Raw genomic sequence first — 19,297 nt, 5'->3', positions numbered from 1 at the left:
ACACACGCACACGCGCACACACGCACACGCACACACGCACACACGCACACACACACACACACACACACACAAACACACACACAGGGGCTAGAACAATTAATTGATTAAAGGGATTCTAAGCTCTTTTGTTAATCCACACACAGATGGGGGTGGACAGATCAGTTAAAGGGTATGACAGTAGGTGAGACGTCAATGGCCTTGATTTTCTTTTCATCTATCTAAAAGGAGAGGTGGAGAACGTAACACGCACACACGGCATGGGAAACACACGCAAACACACACAGCATACGGAGATACACACACAATCCATTTGTAAGTGACAGAGGTTCAGCCTAAAATACATCCTCTTAAAACTACCAGACTCACTCACTCTCTCTCTCTCTCTCCTTCCCTCTCTCTCTCCCTACCTCTCTCTCTCTCCAGTGAGGTCAGTCAGTCCATCACTATCCTGTTCTATCCATCCATCCCACGCTTGTACTCTTCATGCACCATTTGGGACTGTCTCTGTTCTCTTTTCCTCCTCCCTCCGCTCTAATAACAGAGGGAGGAACGAGTGTGGGGGGGGGGGGGGCTGAGGAATTCCTTCATGCTCAGGGAGGATGCATCTTTGTACATACAGGAGTGTGTGTGTGTGTGTGTGTGTGTGTGTGTGTGTGTGTGTGTGTGTGTGTGTGTGTGTGTGTGTGTGTGTGTGTGTGTGTGTGTGTGTGTGTGTGTGTGTGTGTGTGTGTGTGTGTGTGTGTGTATTAAGAGGGGCCAGACAGGGTTGCAATTGACTTCCCTCATCACTCACCATTCCATCTCTCACCATTCCATCTCTCACCATTCCATCTCTCACTCCATCTAGTTCCCTCTATCTCTCCCTGTGCTCCTCTCTGCCTCTGTGTTCTAACTACTAAAGTTGTGTAACACCACTACAATAGTCAGAAACTTCACCCCAAGGCTTTCTATCACCCAATACACATCATAAGCAAATTAAATCAAATTGTATTTGTCACATGCCCCGAATGCAACAGGTGTAGACTTTACCATGAAATGCTTACTAATGAGCAATTTCCCAATAATGTTTAGTTAAAAAATAAATAAAAGGAGATAGTAACACAATAAAATACTAATAACAAGACTACATACGAGGAGTACCGGTACTGAGTCAATGTGACGGGGCACGAGGCAGTTGAGGCTATATGCACATGGCAGTACTGACGTTAAAGTGAGAGTTCACTCAACAAAAAAAATGTACCTCTGAAGTGTTGAAATGAGTCCACATCCCGAGTCGTTGAACTGAACTAAGAACCCTGAACAACCAAAGGTTGTTCCCCATTGTACAACCGCGTGTGTGCGTGCGTGTGTGTGTGTGCGTGCGTGTGCTCGGGTGCATGCTTGTGTGTGTGCGTGTGTGTGTGCGTGTGTGTGCGTGTGTGTGCGTGTGTGTGTGCGTGTGTGTGTGTGTGTGCGTGTGTGTGTGTGTGTGCGCGTGTGATCATATCTAACAGCAATAAAAGGACAACTGGCTTGCGGGCGGTTACAATGCGTTCTACATCACACCCACTCCTCTACGCCTCCTCTCTATCTGTCTCTGTAGTGAGAAAAGCGAGGGAGTCAAAGAGAGGAGCAAAGGATGAGAGAGAGAGTGAGAGCAAGAGAGATGACAGACCAGATTGAGAGGGCCAGTAAAAAAAATAGGTGTTATTTTTTCCCCCCTAGACTAATCCGAAAGCATAGCACACCGGATGGATGACACCGATTTCTTGCAAGCAGCCTCCTGCTTACCCTCTGTGAATCTATGGGTGAGTCTTAAAATGGCACCCTATTCCCTTTATAGTGCACTACTTTAGACCAGGGCCCATAGTGCCTAGGGCTGGACTAATAATCCAATTAATTTTGATTCATTTCGAATGTATGTTTTAGTGCAATGTTCCAAATGTCTGAAATCGCAAGAATCAAGGTTGTGTCTTTTTGGTCTCATCTCCTTCTGTGCTGTGTGCACCAGCCCCTCCCCCTGCCACTCAACAACAACAAAGGCAAAAGATCAATTCATCCTCTCTGACAAAGCGCAGCTTCAATTCACTATTTGCATTTGAGGTTTGGTCCAACAGAATCAGTCGTTTCCCCTTTTTATGTTTTCAACTACTAAAACCAGATTGTGGAAAACTACATTTCTCGGTTTCTGCCGCGTGCGGCATTGTGGTACCTAACATACTGTACCTAACATACTGTACCTAACATACTGTACCTAACATACATGCTAGCTATGTGCTAGCAGTCTAGTCTGTGTTTTATCAAATGTGCAAGGAGCATTTAAAAAGGCACATTTATATAAGGAATTGGCAACTCGTTCTCATTCTGAGAAATAAGCGAATTCTTATCCAGGTAGGCCCCTTGATTTCAACATCTAAACAAAGTGAACAGGCTGTTGTTGTTCAAACAGTCGGAGGGTGTACTCATAACAGTGTTCTACCTTGTCGGCAAGCAAATAGATCCAAGTTGGCTAGACTTGTAAAGATTAGCTGGTTAGTCACTAGCACGTGTGCTTCACATATTGTTTATGAGACCTGTGTTCATTTTCTAGTACGCCTGCTAATAATCCTGAGTGGATGTGCATTGTTCTGATCAGATTTGTAACAAAAAGGAATGGTCATAGACAGACTATAACGCCAGATCAGTGATTATTACAAGAAATGCAGGTTAAACTATTTTGACTAAATAGTTAGCTTATTAGTAGGCCTTGGTATCCTTTTACAAGCCCTGAATTCATTTGATTACTCCTGACTGTTTGAAATGAAGTGTATTTGACCTTTAATTGTGCAACAAAGCTTTAGAGAATTGTTTGTATTTTTAGGTATGCAGTATATAGCCTATTGTGAAACGGCCATAAGAAATAGAAAGAAATAAAAAAAATAAAAAATAATCTCGATATGATCTTTAGGCCATATCGCCCAGCCCTAATAGTGCCGATAGGGTTCTGGTCTAAAGTAGTGCACTATGTAGGGAAAAGGGTGCTATTTGGAATATACCCTTTGCTAATCAATAGGCCTTGCCTACCACTTTTTTTTGTTATGTTTTTATTTGGTCAGTTGGCAAAAGAAGAACCCTGTTATAATCAGGTTTAAACTACAACATCCCACATCCCACACACCCATAAGATAGATAAAAACCCACCACACACACACACACAGAGAAAAGGAAACCACATTAAACATGTTCATTTGTTCTTCTTCCTCAAGTGGTCACATTTAACTAAGAAAGGAGGGGATTAAAGAAAACAATATTTAGCTTTCTCCATATGTAGGCTAATTCAGATGGACAGAGAGAGACAGAGAGAGAGAGAGAGAGAGAGAGAGAAACAGTCAGAATGAGAAAGCCCGCGAGAGAGTGAGACAGAGAGAGAAAAACAGAATGAGTATTTCACATGGGATCTATCTATTGTACTGTATCTCGGATCATGAACTCCCAAGGTCTAGGCTCGAGCTACCACCACGTGTGCGTGCACTAGAATTAAACCAGAACCATACGTCAAACACACGTCATAGTCGGAGGTGTCATGCTTTTGGTAGGATAACGTTCCAGTTTTATTTTCACAGAAACAGACAGACAAACAGTTGGCGGCTTTTAGAGGTAGCCTTGTGCATGACATTCAGGGTTACCCTAAAAATGAAGTGGGGCAGCAAGCAGGGCCGGATTAAGAAATCATAGGCCCCGAATGGCTACTCTGACAAACTGAGATCAATCTGGTCTTGAATTCAAACAAACAATAGCCAAGGCCAATGAAGCAACACACAGATTGTACAATATTATGAGGATGTAGAGATATATACACACACACATACAGTGGGGCAAAAAAGTATTTAGTCAGCCACCAATTGTGCAAGTCCTCCCAACTAAAAAGATGAGAGAGGCCTGTAATTTTCATCATAGGTACACTTCAACTATGACAGACAAAATGAGAGAGAAAAAAATCCAGAAAATCTAATTTTCTAATAATTTATTTGCAAATTATGGTGGAAAATAAGTATTTGGTCACCTACAAACAAGCAAGATTTCTGGCTCTCACAGACCTGTAACTTCTTCTTTAAGAGGCTCCTCTGTCCTCCACTCGTTACCTGTATTAATGGCACCTGTTTGAACTTGTTATCAGCATAAAAGACACCTGTCCACAACCTCAAACAGTCACACTCTAAACTCCACTATGGCCAAAACCAAAGAGCTGTCAAAGGACACCAGAAACAAAATTGTAGACCTGCACCAGGCTGGGAAGACTGAATCTGCAATAGGTAAGCAGCTTGGTTTGAAGAAATCAACAATCAGCAAAAATCAGCAAAAATCCCAGAACCACACGGGGGGACCTAGTGAATGACCTGCAGAGACCTGGGACCAAAGTAACAAAGCCTACCATCAGTAACACACTACGCCGCCAGGGACTCAAATCCTGCAGTGCCAGACGTGTCCTCCTGCTTAAGCCAGTACATGTCCAGGCCCGTCTGAAGTTTGCTAGAGAGTATTTGGATGATCCAGAAGAAGATTGGAAGAATGTCATATGGTCAGATGAAACCAAAATATACCTTTTTGGTAAAAACTCAACTCGTCATGTTTGGAGGACAAAAAATGCTGAGTTGCATCCAAAGAACACCATACCTACTGTGAAGCATGGGGGTGGAAACATCATACTTTGGGGCTGTTTTTCTGCAAAGGGACCAGGACGACTGATCCGTGTAAAGGAAAGAATGAATGGGGCCATGTATCGTGAGATTTTGAGTGAAAACCTCCTTCCATCAGCAAGGGCATTCATTGAAGATGAAACGTGGCTGGGTCTTTCAGCATGACAATGATCCCAAACACACCGCCCGGGCAACAAATGAGTGGCTTCGTAAGAAGCATTTCAAGGTCCAAGAGTGGCCTAGCCAGTCTCCAGATCTCAACCCCATAGAAAATCTTTTTAGGGAGTTGAAAGTCCGTGTTGCCCAGCAACAGCCCCAAAACATCACTTCTCTAGAGGAGATATGCATGGAGGAATGGGCCAAAAACCAGCAACAGTGTGTGAAAACCTTGTGAAGACTTACAGAAAACGTTTGACCTCTGTCATTGCCAACAAAGGGTATATAACAAAGTATTGAGATAAACTTTTGTTATTGACCAAATACTTATTTTCCACCATAATTTGCAAATAAATTCATTAAAAATAATTTTTCCTCATTTTGTCTATCATAGTTTAAGTGCACCTATGATGAAAATTACAGGCCTCTGTCATATTTTTAAGTGGGAGAACTTGCACAATTGGTGGCTGACTAAATACTTTTTTGCCCCACTGTATATATACCGACCTTTCAGAAAGTATTCAGACCCCTTGCCTTTTCCACATTTTGTTATGTTACAGCCTCATTCTAAAATTGATTCAATTGTTGTTTTTTTCCTCATCAATCTACACACAATACCCCATAATGACATTGAAACTTGTCTCGAAGCCACTCCTGCGTTGTCTTGGCTGTGTGCTTAGGGTCTTTGTCCTGTTGGAAGATGAACCTTTGGCCTGGTCTTGAACGCTCTGGAGCAGGTTTTCATCAAGGATCTCTCTGTACTTTTCTCCGTTCATCTTTCCCTCGAGTCTCCCTGTCCCTGCCGCTAAAAAACATACCCACAGCATGATGCTGCCACCACCATGCTTCATCATAGGGATGGTGCCAGGTTTCCTCCAGACGTGATGCTTGGCAGTCAGGCCAAAGAGTTCAATCTTGGTTTCATCAAACCAGAGATTCTTGTTTCTCATGGTCTAAGAGTTGTTTAAGTGCCTTTTGGCAAACACCAAGCGGATGGCATGTGCCTTTTACTGGAGCTGTCACAGTGACCATCGGGTTCTTGGTCACCTCCTTGACCAAGGGCCTTCTCCCCCTAAGGGTCTGCATACTTATGTAAATAAGGTATTTCCCTTCTTTTTTTGTATTTTTTTTTAAATAAATGTGCAAAAAAAATGTTTGCAACTGTGTCGTCTGTCATTATGGTGTGTAGATTGATGAGGAACATGTTTAATTTAATACATTTTAGAATAAGGCTGTAACGTAACAAAATGTGGAAAAAGTCAAGGGGTCTGAATACTTTCCAAATGCACTGTATATATAGATATCATAATCTACAGTAGGATACTAAATAAAATGTCCAGTGAGAAACTGACACACCTAATTATGAAGATGAAGCAATATGCTACTCACAGTGATGGCTTTAGCCTATCTCAAGATGAGATACTTATAAAAAAAACAGTGCTGTTGTTTGCTACAAATTGGGATTTGAGAAAAATGTATCTATTGCTTTTACAGGCAGATTAGTCTCCTTTTTTCAGCAGTAGGCATTTGCTTTTCAAACTGTGTGTTTTTCCCGGCTATTTAATTTTGAAATGTGAAAAAAGCAAACCAGGACTGTCATCCATTGCTAGTGTAACCATGAGTTTAACAGTCAAATTGCCAGGGTAAGAAGTTACAAAACCCTTCTATGGATTACATGGCTATGGCCACAACGCAACAAGCGCTAGTCTGTATTTGTTGCGCATGCTACCCAAACTGCAGCCTTTCCGACTGTAGGCGTACCGGTAACTGCCAAAATAAAGAAAACACTTGAGAAAACAAAGGATACAAAGTATATGTTATGGTGTGGGTTGCCTTTTCCTGGCATGGTTTAGGGCCACTTGTAGAATCTATGCCCAGGCGCATTGAATGTGTTCTGGCAGCTTGTGATGGTACAATACCCTTTTAAAACACTTCATGCTAGTGTTTCCTTAATTTAGGCAGATACTGTATGTGCTTGTGATAAAACTCAATCCACAGTTATTGTATTTTTTTTTACAAACTATTGATCCTCTGTGGCTAAATTATGCTCTCTGCTGTACTTGAGAGCAGGCTCCTGTGGTTGGATAAAACGTTATATTACATTTAAAAATATATATTGTTTATTTTATGCCTCTTGGGCCCAGCCCATGACTCACACAATTAACCAGTCACATTTTATTTATTAGACCATTTTTGTTTGTTACCCAATCAAGGCAGGGGCCCCCAGTTACCCACATGGGCCCTCTACCTCCTCTCCTCCCCCATGTGATGATGAGCAGAGCGGAAGCAGGCTGTCTACACTCATTGAGAGCAGGCTCCTCAGTCTTCCTGTCGTTGGCGGTTGCATTGAAAAAGTATAACATATATACTACATATCAATTAAACAGTATATATATTTTCTTAATTATTTTATTTTTGTTAACATCTTTTCTGTTTATTGGGCCCCCACGGGCCTGGACCCAGGGGCTTCAGCACCGGTAAGACCCTGCATTAATTCGGCCCTGGCAATAGGTTAACCTACTGCAGTCTAGGTTACATTGTAATAATAAGATAGTTTTCACGTTGACAATGATGAGGCCGCACACAGTAATATCATTTTTATAAACACTGTATCAAGACATCCAAGTCGCTGGTTACAATAGCCGAGTTCATCAACACTTGCTAGATCTGGTTGGAGTAGGCTAGAATTCATGATGTATTGAAGGTTGTTTGCCATGTAACCCCACCCTATGCGAATTCTGACAGCTGACAAACTGATCCACTGTTTTGCATGCTGGATAACTGTATCGCCACAAGTCCGTAGGCTAGGCTATGCGTTGCGAGCATATTTGATGATGATGATATCGTTCGCACTGCAATTCTCACTCCCTCCTTCCCTCCTCTCTTCCCCTGAACCAACGAGCACACTTCTTAATTAACCCCTTCTTATCGCGGATTCTTTGCTGGGAAACTCGACCAGTGTGCTGCCTTCACGTCCCAGTCTCTGCGTGTTAACCTAGGCCACCCTTTCATCCCTTCGATTGCCTATTTTCCCAAATAACACAAAACATCACCGCAAAAAAATCAAACGCCAAAAAAAATAAAAAATACTGAGAACGTCTCCTACCTGGTGCCTGCCTTGTCTCCCATCTTCGCAGGCCTTGTGTTTCAGTGCTACTAAAGTGTAATATTTGTGTAAATCTGAATGCTATTTTGGATATCAAGGTCTTCGTCAATTCTCTCCTCTTTCCTCCTCTCCGTTGCGGGCTCGAGGTCCAATCAGTCTCGGTTCGGCTCGCACAGTTAGCTACCTGAAATGCCGTTTCCACAGCCTACAGACGGCAATGAACAGTTCGTTTCGTTCCTCGCCTTCTCCAGTTCTGACAGCGAGCGAAACACAGAGCGACGCCCTCCCCGTGTGACAGACACCACCTTCGACCAATTGCTGCTTCGGAAACATGTGAATTAGTGAACGACAACAAGGTTGTCCCGCCCTTGCCCTCGGGCCCACCAATTAGAAATCTGCTTTAGGAAGAGGGTGTGGCTTTTTGTCACCGATAAGGAGGAAAACAAATCGCTGGCAGAATGTATTTGTTTTACTCTTGTCACAATCATAATTCAATGTCCTCCAGTTTGTCGTGCATTTCCATAGGGAATAACCAAAATAACCAAACCTTAAACCGAATTCAGGGTTTCCCTGTCCCCAGTTCACCACATCATTTCTGGATTGAATCCTGATTTTAATATGGTATTGAAATGTAATAGAAGTGTAGGCTAGGTTATAGACTTCATATAGGAATGTTATATATTTCAAAGGTGACACTTGAGAGAATGCTCCTTAGATGATTTCTTTCACTGCAAGGCCTGACAGTTAATTTTTTATAATCAATATTGGTGCAACAATAGGATAATCTGCTTCAGCGCTGAGACCTTTTCGGTCATCATTTGTCATTGGAAAGGCTGCTTCCCTGTGTGTGTGTGTGTGTGTGTGTGTGTGTGTGTGTGTGTGTGTGTGTGTGTGTGTGTGTGTGTGTGTGTGTGTGCGTGTGCGTGTGTGTGTGTGAATATGTTTTTGGTTTGTAAAACAAGGAACATTTGGACAAGTGGGTTTAAGGATTAGGTTTAGGAGTAAGGGTTAGGTTTAGGGTTAGAGAAAATAGGATTTTGAATGGGAAACAATTGTTTGGTCCCCACAAGGATAGTAAAATAAATGTGTGTGTCTGTGTGCGTCCATAAGTGCGTTTGTGTGAAATTACATTAAATTCAGCATTGAAAATCGGTGCACGTTTAAGTTTGTTCCACCTGAGCGAGTCTGACCACAAGTCAGAGATCACTATGATGACACACCAAATGCGTTTGATGGATCCTTTTTGTCTTCTTCCAATGCCTCTAAAAGGGAAAGTAATCCAAAAGTAACTGGAAGTAATCAGATTACGTTACTGAGTTTGGGTAATCCAAAATTTACATTACTGATTTCAATTTTGGACAGGTAACTAACCAGTAACTATAACCAATTACATTTAGAAAGTAACCTACCCAACCCTGCATGCTTGTGATTGTCCATCTAGCTCTATTGCCACCTAGCGGCAAAATGTAGAAAGTAGTGAATCCAGATGTGATCCCAGCTGTGCTATTCATTGGCACAGTACATGCAGAGGAGGGCTTAAAATGGGAATTCAGAGATGGGGAGCTCTATTTGTTGTTGTTGTTGTTGGTAGTGGTGGTGGTGGTGCTGGTGGTGGGGTATTAGGGTTAGGGTTGGAGTTGGAGTTGGAGTTAGTGTGCTACCTTTTCAACCCAGATTCAACCCTAACTCGAACCCTAGCTTCATGTCTACATCCTAGTTCAACCCTAACTGCTGTGAAGAGTCATGGCACCCCTACAGGACTCCAATTGCTTCCAATTACCCGAGGTCACTCCCCTTCCATCCACCTGTTCCCACTCCACTCTCCTCTACATTTTTCACCCCTTTCATTCCCCATAATAAGCTGCATGCTCCTTCCTACCTACCAGTTCAGTTAATGCTCGGTGATGCTTTAGGTGGCCCTGTGGGTGGCCCTATCCTTCCTCCTTCCATTGTGCCTGATAGGATGAAGTAAGTAGTCTTTGTTATTATACTGTTTGAAGAAGTCCTTAATAATACATACTTGTTGCCCAATGTTATATCCCTTTGTATATCCGTGTCCACAACTTGCAAAATGCTATGGCTCCTTTGTTCTAGGTATGATTTTGCAGTCTCCTCAGTTGAAAGTTCATGTTAAGCTCGCATTCTCCCCCATGTTCACTTGGTACTACTTTATGATTCATGCACCTCTTACGTTGTGTCCCTAATGTTTCCCTTTTGTATCTCCCTTCCAGAACACCACCTCCGTGTTATCCACATCCACCTCCAAGGCTTTACAAGCCACACCCTGAAGCACATCCTTGTTATTCACATCCACCCTAACCTCCAACCAAACCCTCCCCCACGTGCGCCGTTCGTTCCTGCATTGTTCAACTGTGCGAGTAATAAATACCACCAAACCTGGATTTCCTCATCTCCATCTCCTTCGTTGCATTCTGACGGTGGCAGACAAAGTCCCAAACGTACAGTCCATCCTAGCCCTAGTCCATTTTCTTCACTAACCCAAACTTTAGCCTCAACCACAACCCTTATCCTAGAGAGAGAAGCAAGGGTCTTCCACTCTTTAATTCATCGAAAACAACCCTCTAATCACCCCCTTGTGACCCAGCGGACACCATTCATATAGTACATTCTCTATTACCCAATTAATACCATTATCCAAACATGTCAACGCTGCCTAACAATAGACCTGTGGACCCCTACTGAGAGCTATGTATATTGTTTAAGGGAGTCACTCTGTGGATTGTGCAATGCTGTGGTTAAAGGGATAGTTCATCCAAATTACTAAATGCCCCGTCAGCAGTCTATGGACAAGTTATGACAGCAATCTATGCTTTGGTTTAGTTTCCACATGCTGTTTCCTGGTACTGTTTCCACATGCAAATCTTTTAGCATTTGTGGCACAAATCCCATTCAAGTCATGGGACCGATATTAGCATTTTTCTCACATGCTCAAAACATCTGTAAATTACTTTGTTGAGCTTCACAAGAAATTGGAGATACTTTCGGATGATTTAGACAAATGCTAATATCGGTCCCATGACTTGAATGGGATTTGCGCCGCAAATGCTAAAACGTTAGCATGTGGAAACAATGCCAGGGAAACTAAGCCAATGCATGGATTGCTGTCATAACTTGTCTATAGACTGCTTACAGGGAAAAGGAAACCAATGTGTCATTTTGTAATATTGGGTGAAATATCCCTTTAAAGAGAGTGGTAATACAGACCCATTATATTTCACTGTCAAGAGGATAATAACACTGTAGGACATGTGGGAGTAAAATCAGATTTACCTGTCAAAATTAGGGATTAAAGGTGAATTCTAGGATTTTCCCGAGAGTGACCTATATCACATTGATTAATCAACAACGTGTAATGTAAAAAATATGAAGTTGTAATTATTTGTTAGAATATTCGGTTGTCAACCCTGGAGGTTGAGATGGAATAAGTCAGGTATCTGACCAGCAGGATAATTATTTTAAGAGTAAAGTATAGAGTTCAAAGGGCAAATCATGTGCTCTTTATTGTTGATCAACTTTTAGTTATAATATCCAGACCACTCTTTTTATAATAATAATACATATGTTATAGGCAGGGATGTTCACTTTTTTGGCAGACAAGTGTGGAGCAAGTTTAGATGGTTTGGATGGAAATCATTAATACATAACACCACGTGTAAAAATGTCATACTTTAATAATAATAGCAAACGTAGCTCTTCTAAAACATACAAAAAAGAAAAAAAATCCTCTTAGATACAGATAAGTACAGGTTTATTATAATAGTCAACAGCCGTGCTTTTTCACTCAATGTGTCGTGTTTTAAACCATGAGAAGATCTTGTAACAATGAACGAACGGTTAATAGTAAAAGTGCACTTAGCCAAAAGGGAGATAATAGTTTCCATTATATACCATTGGTTGGGTGGTATCCACCCTCCTCTGTTGCATGACTAAGTGAAAATTTGACTTAAATGGAAGTTAGGAATTACCCCAGGCAATGAGTGAGTTGTAGTGTGAAATTACTGTTAGCCAGCGTGCACTAGCTAACCAGCCATGACTGTTTGTTAACATGGGAGGCTGTTGAACAGTGAGTTCGACTTTCACGATTACAACACTTCCTGGTGCAACAACCAACACACAGCTACATACACAGCCACCTAGCTACACCAACAACACCACTACTAGATATGTGCAATCTGATATCACCTTACATCCGGAGGCCTCCATTTCTTTTGTTAAACGGGAAAAACAAGGACTAAGTCTAAATCAACCATATACAGTAACACACCACCTTGCACATTCTTAAAAAAAAAAAAACGATGTCTGCCTCCCAAATGACACCCTATTCCCTATATAGTGCACTACTTTTGACCAGAGCTCTATGGGATTCCCTATGAGCCCAGGTCAAAAGTAGTGCACTGTATAGGGATTAGGGTGCCATTTGGGACGCACAGCCAAAAACAGAATGTTTTGCCGCAATGCTACTACTGGTTTTAAATGCTTCTCCGTTGAATCGATGTACACCCAGTATAGTGACAATGCTATGAGGGTTTTGAGGAAGACACTGGACAGTGCTGGTGAAATGGACACAGTAACACACACACACGTGCATGTGTGCAAACACACAGCCGTTGGGGGGATTATTAGGGATCTGCTTTGAGTTCAATCACAGTTGCCGAGGTAACGTACAGTCTCAACTTCTTAAGCGGACTCAGTGTTACATAGAGAACTTTGCATAAGCGGTTTACACAAAATCAACATAGTGACAAAGTCAAAACAACAAAGAGTGGAGAGGAGGGAAGTGTGGCAGGGGCGGAGCAACGTAATTAAGCAACATAAAGATATCACCAGTGTTTCTTCCTCTAACCCTACAAATCGCATTTCAAACTGAAAAAAAAACCCTGCATCACTTAATAATCATGACCATCGTCGTCATCATCTTCATCATAATAACACAACACACAAAACAGAACGCGGTCGGTCTACTCGTCATCCTCCTCCTCCTCCTCATCCTCCTCCTCGTCTTCCTCGTCGTCATCATCATCATCGTCATCCATATTACTCTTCGTCATGGGTTTAGGGGCCATCACCATGCTCGGAGCACCCACCTTCCCCTTACCGGACTTATAGTCAGCCACGTCCTGGAGAGAGAAAGAGAGAGAGAGAGATAGATAGAGAGAGAGTAGGGAGGGAGACAAATGTGTTATTATCAGTATCATATTATATTACCATCTTTCTATCTGAATGAAGTTTACAAGCTATATGGATACATCTCTAAGGTGGCTTCCTCCCCTTATCTCCTTTCGAGATGAACCCATAGAGAGGTATAGCATCTTGGTTCTGTCGGCGTGTGGTTTGTTTTGCTTAGTATTGTATTCTGTGTGGACCCCAAGGAAGAGCAGCTTATCCTAAATGAAAGAGGATCTCAATATTAAAAATGCACTAATTCAATAACTAATACACAGGTGTTCTTCTACCTTCTGATACTTGTCTTTGAGTTTGTTGGCCTTGATCAGGTAGGGCTGTTTCGTAGCATCAGTAAGGTTGTTCCACTGCTCGCCTAGTTTCTTGGCCACGTCCCCTATCCCCAGGCTGGGATGCTGGGCCTTGATCTTGGGCCGGTGGTCTGCGCAGAAGATGAAGAAACCAGATCTAGGGAGAAAGGTAAAAAAAATTTTTTTAAAAGGTACAATATTAATTTATTTACCCGTATGGATTTTCTTTTGTCATTTTGGGTGATGTGACGTCTTATGTGATATAAACACGAGCTAAGTAGTGTGTTGCGTGTCTGTCTGTCCCCCCATCTGTCCGTCCAGTCATATACAGTGCCGTCAGAAAGTATTCACACCCCTTCACTTTTTCCACATTTTGTTGTGTTACAGCCTGAACATAAAATGGATTAAATTGAGATGTTGTGTCACAGGCCTACACACAATACCCCATAATGTAGAATTTGAAGAAATTAATAAAAAATGAAAAGCTGAAATGTCTTGAGTCAATAAGTATTCAACCCTTTTGCTATGGCAAGCCTGAATAAGTTCAGGAGTAACAATTTGCTAAATGCCACTGGCCTACACACAATAACCCATCGTGTCAAAGTGGAACAATACAAAAGAAATGGCTTAACAAGTCACATAATAAGTTGCATGGACTCACTCTTTGTGCAATAGTGTTCAACATGATTTTGGAATGACTACCACATATCTGTACCCCACACATCTGTAAGGTCCCTTAGTCGAGCAGTAAATTTCAACCACAAAAAAACAGGGAGATGTTCTAATGCCTCGCAAAGAAGGGCACCTATTGGTAGATGGATAAAAAATAAAATATCCTTTTGAGCATGGTGAAGTTGAATATCCCTTTGAGCATGGTGAAGTTATTAATTCAACTTTGGATGGTGTATCAATACACCCAGTCACTACAAAGACACAGGCGTTCTTTCTAACTTTTTCAGATAAAAAGAACGGAATAGAGCTAAGCACTGGCAAAATCCTAGAGGGAACCTGGTTGAGTCTGCTGTCCAACAGGGAGACAAATTCACCTTTCAGCAGGACAATAACCTAAAGCACAAGGCCAAATATACACTGGAGTTGCTTACCAAGATGACGTTTAATGTTCCTGAGTGGTGTAGTTACAGTTCTGACTTAAATCAGATTGAAAATCTTTGGCAAGGCTTGAAAATGGCTGTCTAGCAATGATCAACAACCAACTTGACAGAGCTCAAAGAATTTTTAAAAGAATAATGTGCAAATATTATACAATCCTGGTGTGGAAGACTCTTAGTAACTTACCCAGAAATCACTGCCAAAGGTGATTCTAACATGTATTGACTCAGGGGTGTGAATACTTATGTAAATGAGATAATTCTGTATTTAATTTGCAATACATTTTTCAAATATTTCTAAAAACATGTTTTTACTTTGTCATTATGGGTATTGTGTGTAGATGGGTGTAACAGGCTGTAACACAACAACACGTGGAATAGGTCAAGGGGTATGAATACTGTATGTGTGTGTGTGTGTGTGTGTGTGTGTGTGTGTGTGTGTGTGTGTGTGTGTGTGTGTGTGTGTGTGTGTGTGTGTGTGGTACATACGGGGGCCTCTTTGGTGCATTGGGGTCCTTCTTCCTTCCCTTCTTGCCGCCAGGGGCAAAGTGCATCATCTCGTTGTCATAGCGCACCTTATCCTGCTTCGCCATGTCCTCAAACTTCCCCTTCTCTTTGCCAGACATAGTCTGCAAAAAAATCATAACATTTATACCACTTTAAAACATTCCCACCAGTAGACGGACACACGGGTTGTGTTCATTAAGCACCAAACAAAAAAAAGTCTTATGCATGTTGTAAGTGATCGTTTCATTGTATTTTTTATACATGACAAATAGACTTAACCTTGTACCCTTGAGGGGCTACCTGGACGTGTCCTTCAATATAAGACATCAGTATTTTTGTGTTTTCTGTTGCAATTTTTTGGGGAAATATAATTGCTGACATAATTTACATTGCATGCTAAGTCAGCATGACATCATTGAGTACATGTGTGGTCTTGTTGCGCCACCTAAAGTGGGGAATATGTAACTGCTCATTCGTTACCAAATAACTTGCCATTCTTGACTTGTACAGTACCAACCAGCTTGTAGTTTACCAGCTGGTTTGTCAAACGTGTCCTTTATGGGAACAATAGATTTGGAAACAAAAGAATGATTGAATTTCATTTAGCTCCGTCCCAATAACCAAACATGTGCAGTGCACTACGCAGTATTAAGAGATGTAAACTCGAAAAATCCACTATCTCATCTGGTCATCATTGTCTATACAGTGACTTGTGAGCTGTGAAAATAATTCCCTCTTGAAGAAAAATAAAAGTCATCATCGTTCATCAATTACCAATTAAACAATCAATCAATCAACCAATCATCTGTCTACCCATCAATTAATCAACCATCCACCAACAATCAATCGCATTCTCGGAAGAACAATCTATTCTATTATATTCTATTCTCACCTTCCATCGTCCGGAGCACTTCTTGGAAAACTCAGCAAAGTTGACAGGTATCTCGGGACTCTTCTTCTTGTGCTCCTCCCGGCAGGTCTGAACGAAGTAGGCGTAGGCAGACATCTTGCCTTTGGGCTTCCCAGGGGTGCCTTTAGCCATCCTGGTCACTGGGCGGGGCCTAGCGGCGTTGTGTAACTCGTTTATTGGTTAATTGGTCAGGTGGTTGATTGGGTCAGTATCTGGAGAGGGGAGAGTGGAGAGAAGATGGATATCGGTTCATTCAATGCTGTGGTTCGATTTTTGCTGGGGAAGTAAACAAAATATTTATTTTTTTATCAGGTGATGAGACTGACAAAGAATACTGAACAAAAATATAAATGCAACATGTCACAATTTAGTTACATTTCATATCAGGAAATCATTCAATTGAAATAAATAAATTAGGCCCTAATCTATGGATTTCCCTAATCTATGGACTTTGAATACAGATATGCATCTGTTGGTCACAGATACCTAAAAAAAAAAGTAGGGGCATGGATCAGAAAATCAGTCAGTATCTGGTGTGACCACCAATTGCCTCATGCAACGCGACACATTTCCTTCGCATCATTTTTTATGATTATTCAATCAAGGTTTGATAACATTTGTTAAAGTCTCTATATTGGTTTGTAAAAAGTAATAGACTAATTTAGACATAATTTGATTACGCAACATCTATTATATTCATTTAACATCATTAGCCACCAAGTGAAGGTCGACTTCATAGTATGGTGGAACCATAGAATTAGAATGAGTTCTAGACTTAGAATGAGTTATAAAATCGGAATGAGTTCCAATTAGAATTAGAATTGGTTGAAATGAATTAGCATTCTGTGGGTGTGACACTGAAGAAGAAATTGCTCAAGGAGTCTTGGAATTAAGGAAAATGTGGAATTAAGGAAATTATATGTATTTTTAAAAATGTATCTAGGAGTCTGTGTGCTGATCTGATGTCTGTTTTTGATTTGTTATTATGTTGTACAATGTACTATGTAATTACAATGTAATACGATTGCATTATTTAAAGTGTTTTCTTTTAATTCCTCAAAAATACTTAAAATGATTTGACTACTAACTATTTGATAAATATGATATCATTGTTAAGAATGTGAATTCATACTCTTAGGAATGTGAATTCATACTCTGATATAAATTCAATATTGGAAGAAAAAAAACGATTTCGAATCTAAAAAGGATTTTAGAATTTTTACAAAATACCTTACATTAAATCTCAATCTAATAAGGATGCCCCGCCATATTCTCCTCTCGCCACCGCCCACCTCCTTGTCATTAGCCATTTTCAAGCTTTTAATTTCATATTTTTCAGCTCCCCTAAACTTTACTTCACTGCGCCCAACGCAACGCGAACTCTACTCTCTTCATACAAGCTATAGTATAGCGAGCGCTCCGACTCTGGTTACAATGTTGCGATAGAATGAGAAGCTTCAACTACACGGACGGAGAAAAAACAAAGGTCATCAACGCGAATTATTCATCTTCCATTTTGTGAAATGCGTTCTCATGAGAGAAACTCCTGTTTATTTTCCACCTTCTTGCATATCTCGATCTTACTTTGCCCAAAAATGTATGACTTTTTCTGGTTTTAATTCGCCGCTCCGTTCGGTTGCTTTCAGTCCCAGTTCATAGCGCCTTGTATTGGGTAGTACTAGCTGCTATACAGGCGAAGAGAGCTTGCTGTTCTTCGCTGGAGCTCCCATTGAATAAAATGGCTTCTGTAGGTCTAGCGAGAGGAAGGCTTATGGGCTTGACTATGTAACAAAGCGATACACACCACCTCCGGTTCCAAGGGCTATAACGACTGAATTTGACTGTTAATTAAAAACAAAACAACGTAGTCAGATAAAATAAAGACGGTTCTTTTTATTCATGTTAAAACAGTAAAACTGGCAATGCGTATTTCGTGACATTTCACTGTTTTCCGAAGTTATACCCCTGACGGTCGCTTGGTGCATTGCTATCCGTTAACAAAGACAGTGCGCCAGCCATTTCTTATGTGAGTCATCCTGGTGCAAGCGAGAAGTTGCGAAAATGAATAAAAAGGGGGGAAATAAAAATCCTTTACGGCAGAAAGTTAGAGATAAACATTTCGAATGGAAAACGATAAAGAGCGGTATTTTTCGTCCGTAGGAAATTGTTTTTTTCCTAAAAAAATCGCCGTCCCTTCTCCGTGTTAGAACTGCCTCTCTTCAATGGTTTAAATCGCCAGCCATTTTACTACATGGTGAGAGCGATCATTTGACTAAGCAAGATACAAATCTCCAAAACTAATTTTCGACAATGACATTCACATTTTCTTTACATGGTTGAATAGAGATAATAAAGTTGGGCGGAAAACGAACATTTCCTCTGAAAATGTACAAGTATTTATGTAGATGACATCGAAATTGGTTCGCAATAGAAGGACAGTGTTATTCGTAGACAGGCTATAGCCAGCCATATTCAGTGTCACACAGCAGAGATGCGTGTGAGGAATACAAGCCTCAGAAAATGTACAGTTTAATAACTTTTGGTTACTTTAAAAATCAGGAAAAAACACAGAGTCAACGAAACAACAGTGACATGTTCATTTTCGTTATGGTAAATGACCCTGTAAACGATAATAAAATAGATCAAGAACATTCTCGGCAGATTTCTGTCAATAACACAACACATCACACATTATAGGGAGGAAAATTATCAAACACTATTTGCTTGCAAGATGAATAACATCTAAACACATGTAAACTATAATTGCACTAAAATACCACATAAACACTTAAAAATAACACAATCTTACTTCAAATGATTAAAATTACAATCTAATTTAACACAAAACAATATTCTTAAGGTATTCCAATGGAAAAGTAAAAAAATAAAAATAAATGTTAATGTCATGTTACTATTGCGTTATGAATAACATAACAGTGGAACGTACCTGTATTGTTAACGATCAGTCAGTCTGGATTCTGGAATCCTACAGTCTCGCCTTTCCCCTATCTTCTCTATCCCCATGTAGACTACACAGCCTCGCGCTAGCTCAATACGAGAACGGCCTGATTGGCTAGCGGCCGGGTCGATTCAAAATAGCCTCCCAAACTGCTGATTGGACGTGTCTTCACACGCGCTCCGGATTTCTCGTTCGTTATTGGTCGTCACGGAGGCCTGGTCACACCCACCCCTTTGAAAAAGAGCCGCTGAGAAAAGTTTCAGACTAGTATAGAAATAAGTTCACAGGGTGAGGATGGTAGGCAGTGTGTGCTGTTAGTGCGTATGGGTACAGGCTGTATGCTGACATAGAGGTTCAATGGGAGATCTTTTTAGATGTTGGGAGACAGCGTTCTTTCTCAGGT

At 41.0% G+C, this 19,297-nt stretch overlaps 2 protein-coding genes across 3 annotated transcripts in view; both read right to left on the bottom strand.

Moving 5' to 3' along the window:
- Positions 1 to 8,185, bottom strand: part of arrb2b (arrestin, beta 2b) — a 71,185-nt gene extending 63,000 nt beyond the window's left edge. The window contains exon 1 of the mRNA XM_036957781.1: positions 7,918 to 8,185. Within this exon, the coding sequence (XP_036813676.1) occupies positions 7,918 to 7,940 (23 nt within the window). The 5' untranslated portion in view covers positions 7,941 to 8,185. The remainder of the gene's footprint in view (positions 1 to 7,917) is intronic.
- A 3,404-nt stretch (positions 8,186 to 11,589) lies between these two features.
- Positions 11,590 to 19,004, bottom strand: hmgb3a (high mobility group box 3a). Of its 2 annotated transcripts, none has more exons than XM_021577670.2 (5): positions 18,883 to 19,004; positions 15,918 to 16,147; positions 15,008 to 15,147; positions 13,392 to 13,566; positions 11,590 to 13,055 (listed from the first exon to the last, which is right to left on the bottom strand). In XM_021577670.2, exons 2-5 carry the CDS (start codon positions 16,065 to 16,067, stop codon positions 12,897 to 12,899), a joined length of 624 nt encoding a protein of 207 aa, XP_021433345.1. In that variant the 5' UTR covers positions 16,068 to 16,147; positions 18,883 to 19,004; the 3' UTR covers positions 11,590 to 12,896. The 2 variants fall into 2 exon arrangements, with proteins under 2 accessions (XP_021433345.1, XP_021433346.1); XM_021577671.2 differs by lacking the exon at positions 18,883 to 19,004 and adding an exon at positions 17,520 to 17,635.
- Between the last annotated feature and the right edge of the window lie 293 nt (positions 19,005 to 19,297).

The sequence above is a fragment of the Oncorhynchus mykiss genome, chromosome 21 (genome assembly GCF_013265735.2).
Source record: "Oncorhynchus mykiss isolate Arlee chromosome 21, USDA_OmykA_1.1, whole genome shotgun sequence".
Classification (NCBI taxonomy): Eukaryota; Metazoa; Chordata; class Actinopteri; order Salmoniformes; family Salmonidae; genus Oncorhynchus; species Oncorhynchus mykiss.
This window is presented reverse-complemented; position numbering and strand designations above follow the sequence as displayed.

What these genes read in the sequence shown, in the direction of transcription:
- hmgb3a (XM_021577670.2), bottom strand. Translation starts at nt 16,067, where the DNA reads ATGGCTAAAGGCACCCCTGGGAAGCCCAAAGGCAAGATGTCTGCCTAC. An exon ending in AGTGCTCCGGACGATGGAAG is followed by an intron (nt 15,148 to 15,917) that starts GTGAGAATAGAA and finishes ATTTTTTTGCAG; the next exon opens with ACTATGTCTGGCAAAGAGAA. An exon ending in TCAAAGACAAGTATCAGAAG is followed by an intron (nt 13,056 to 13,391) that starts GTAGAAGAACAC and finishes TTCTCTCTCCAG; the next exon opens with GACGTGGCTGACTATAAGTC.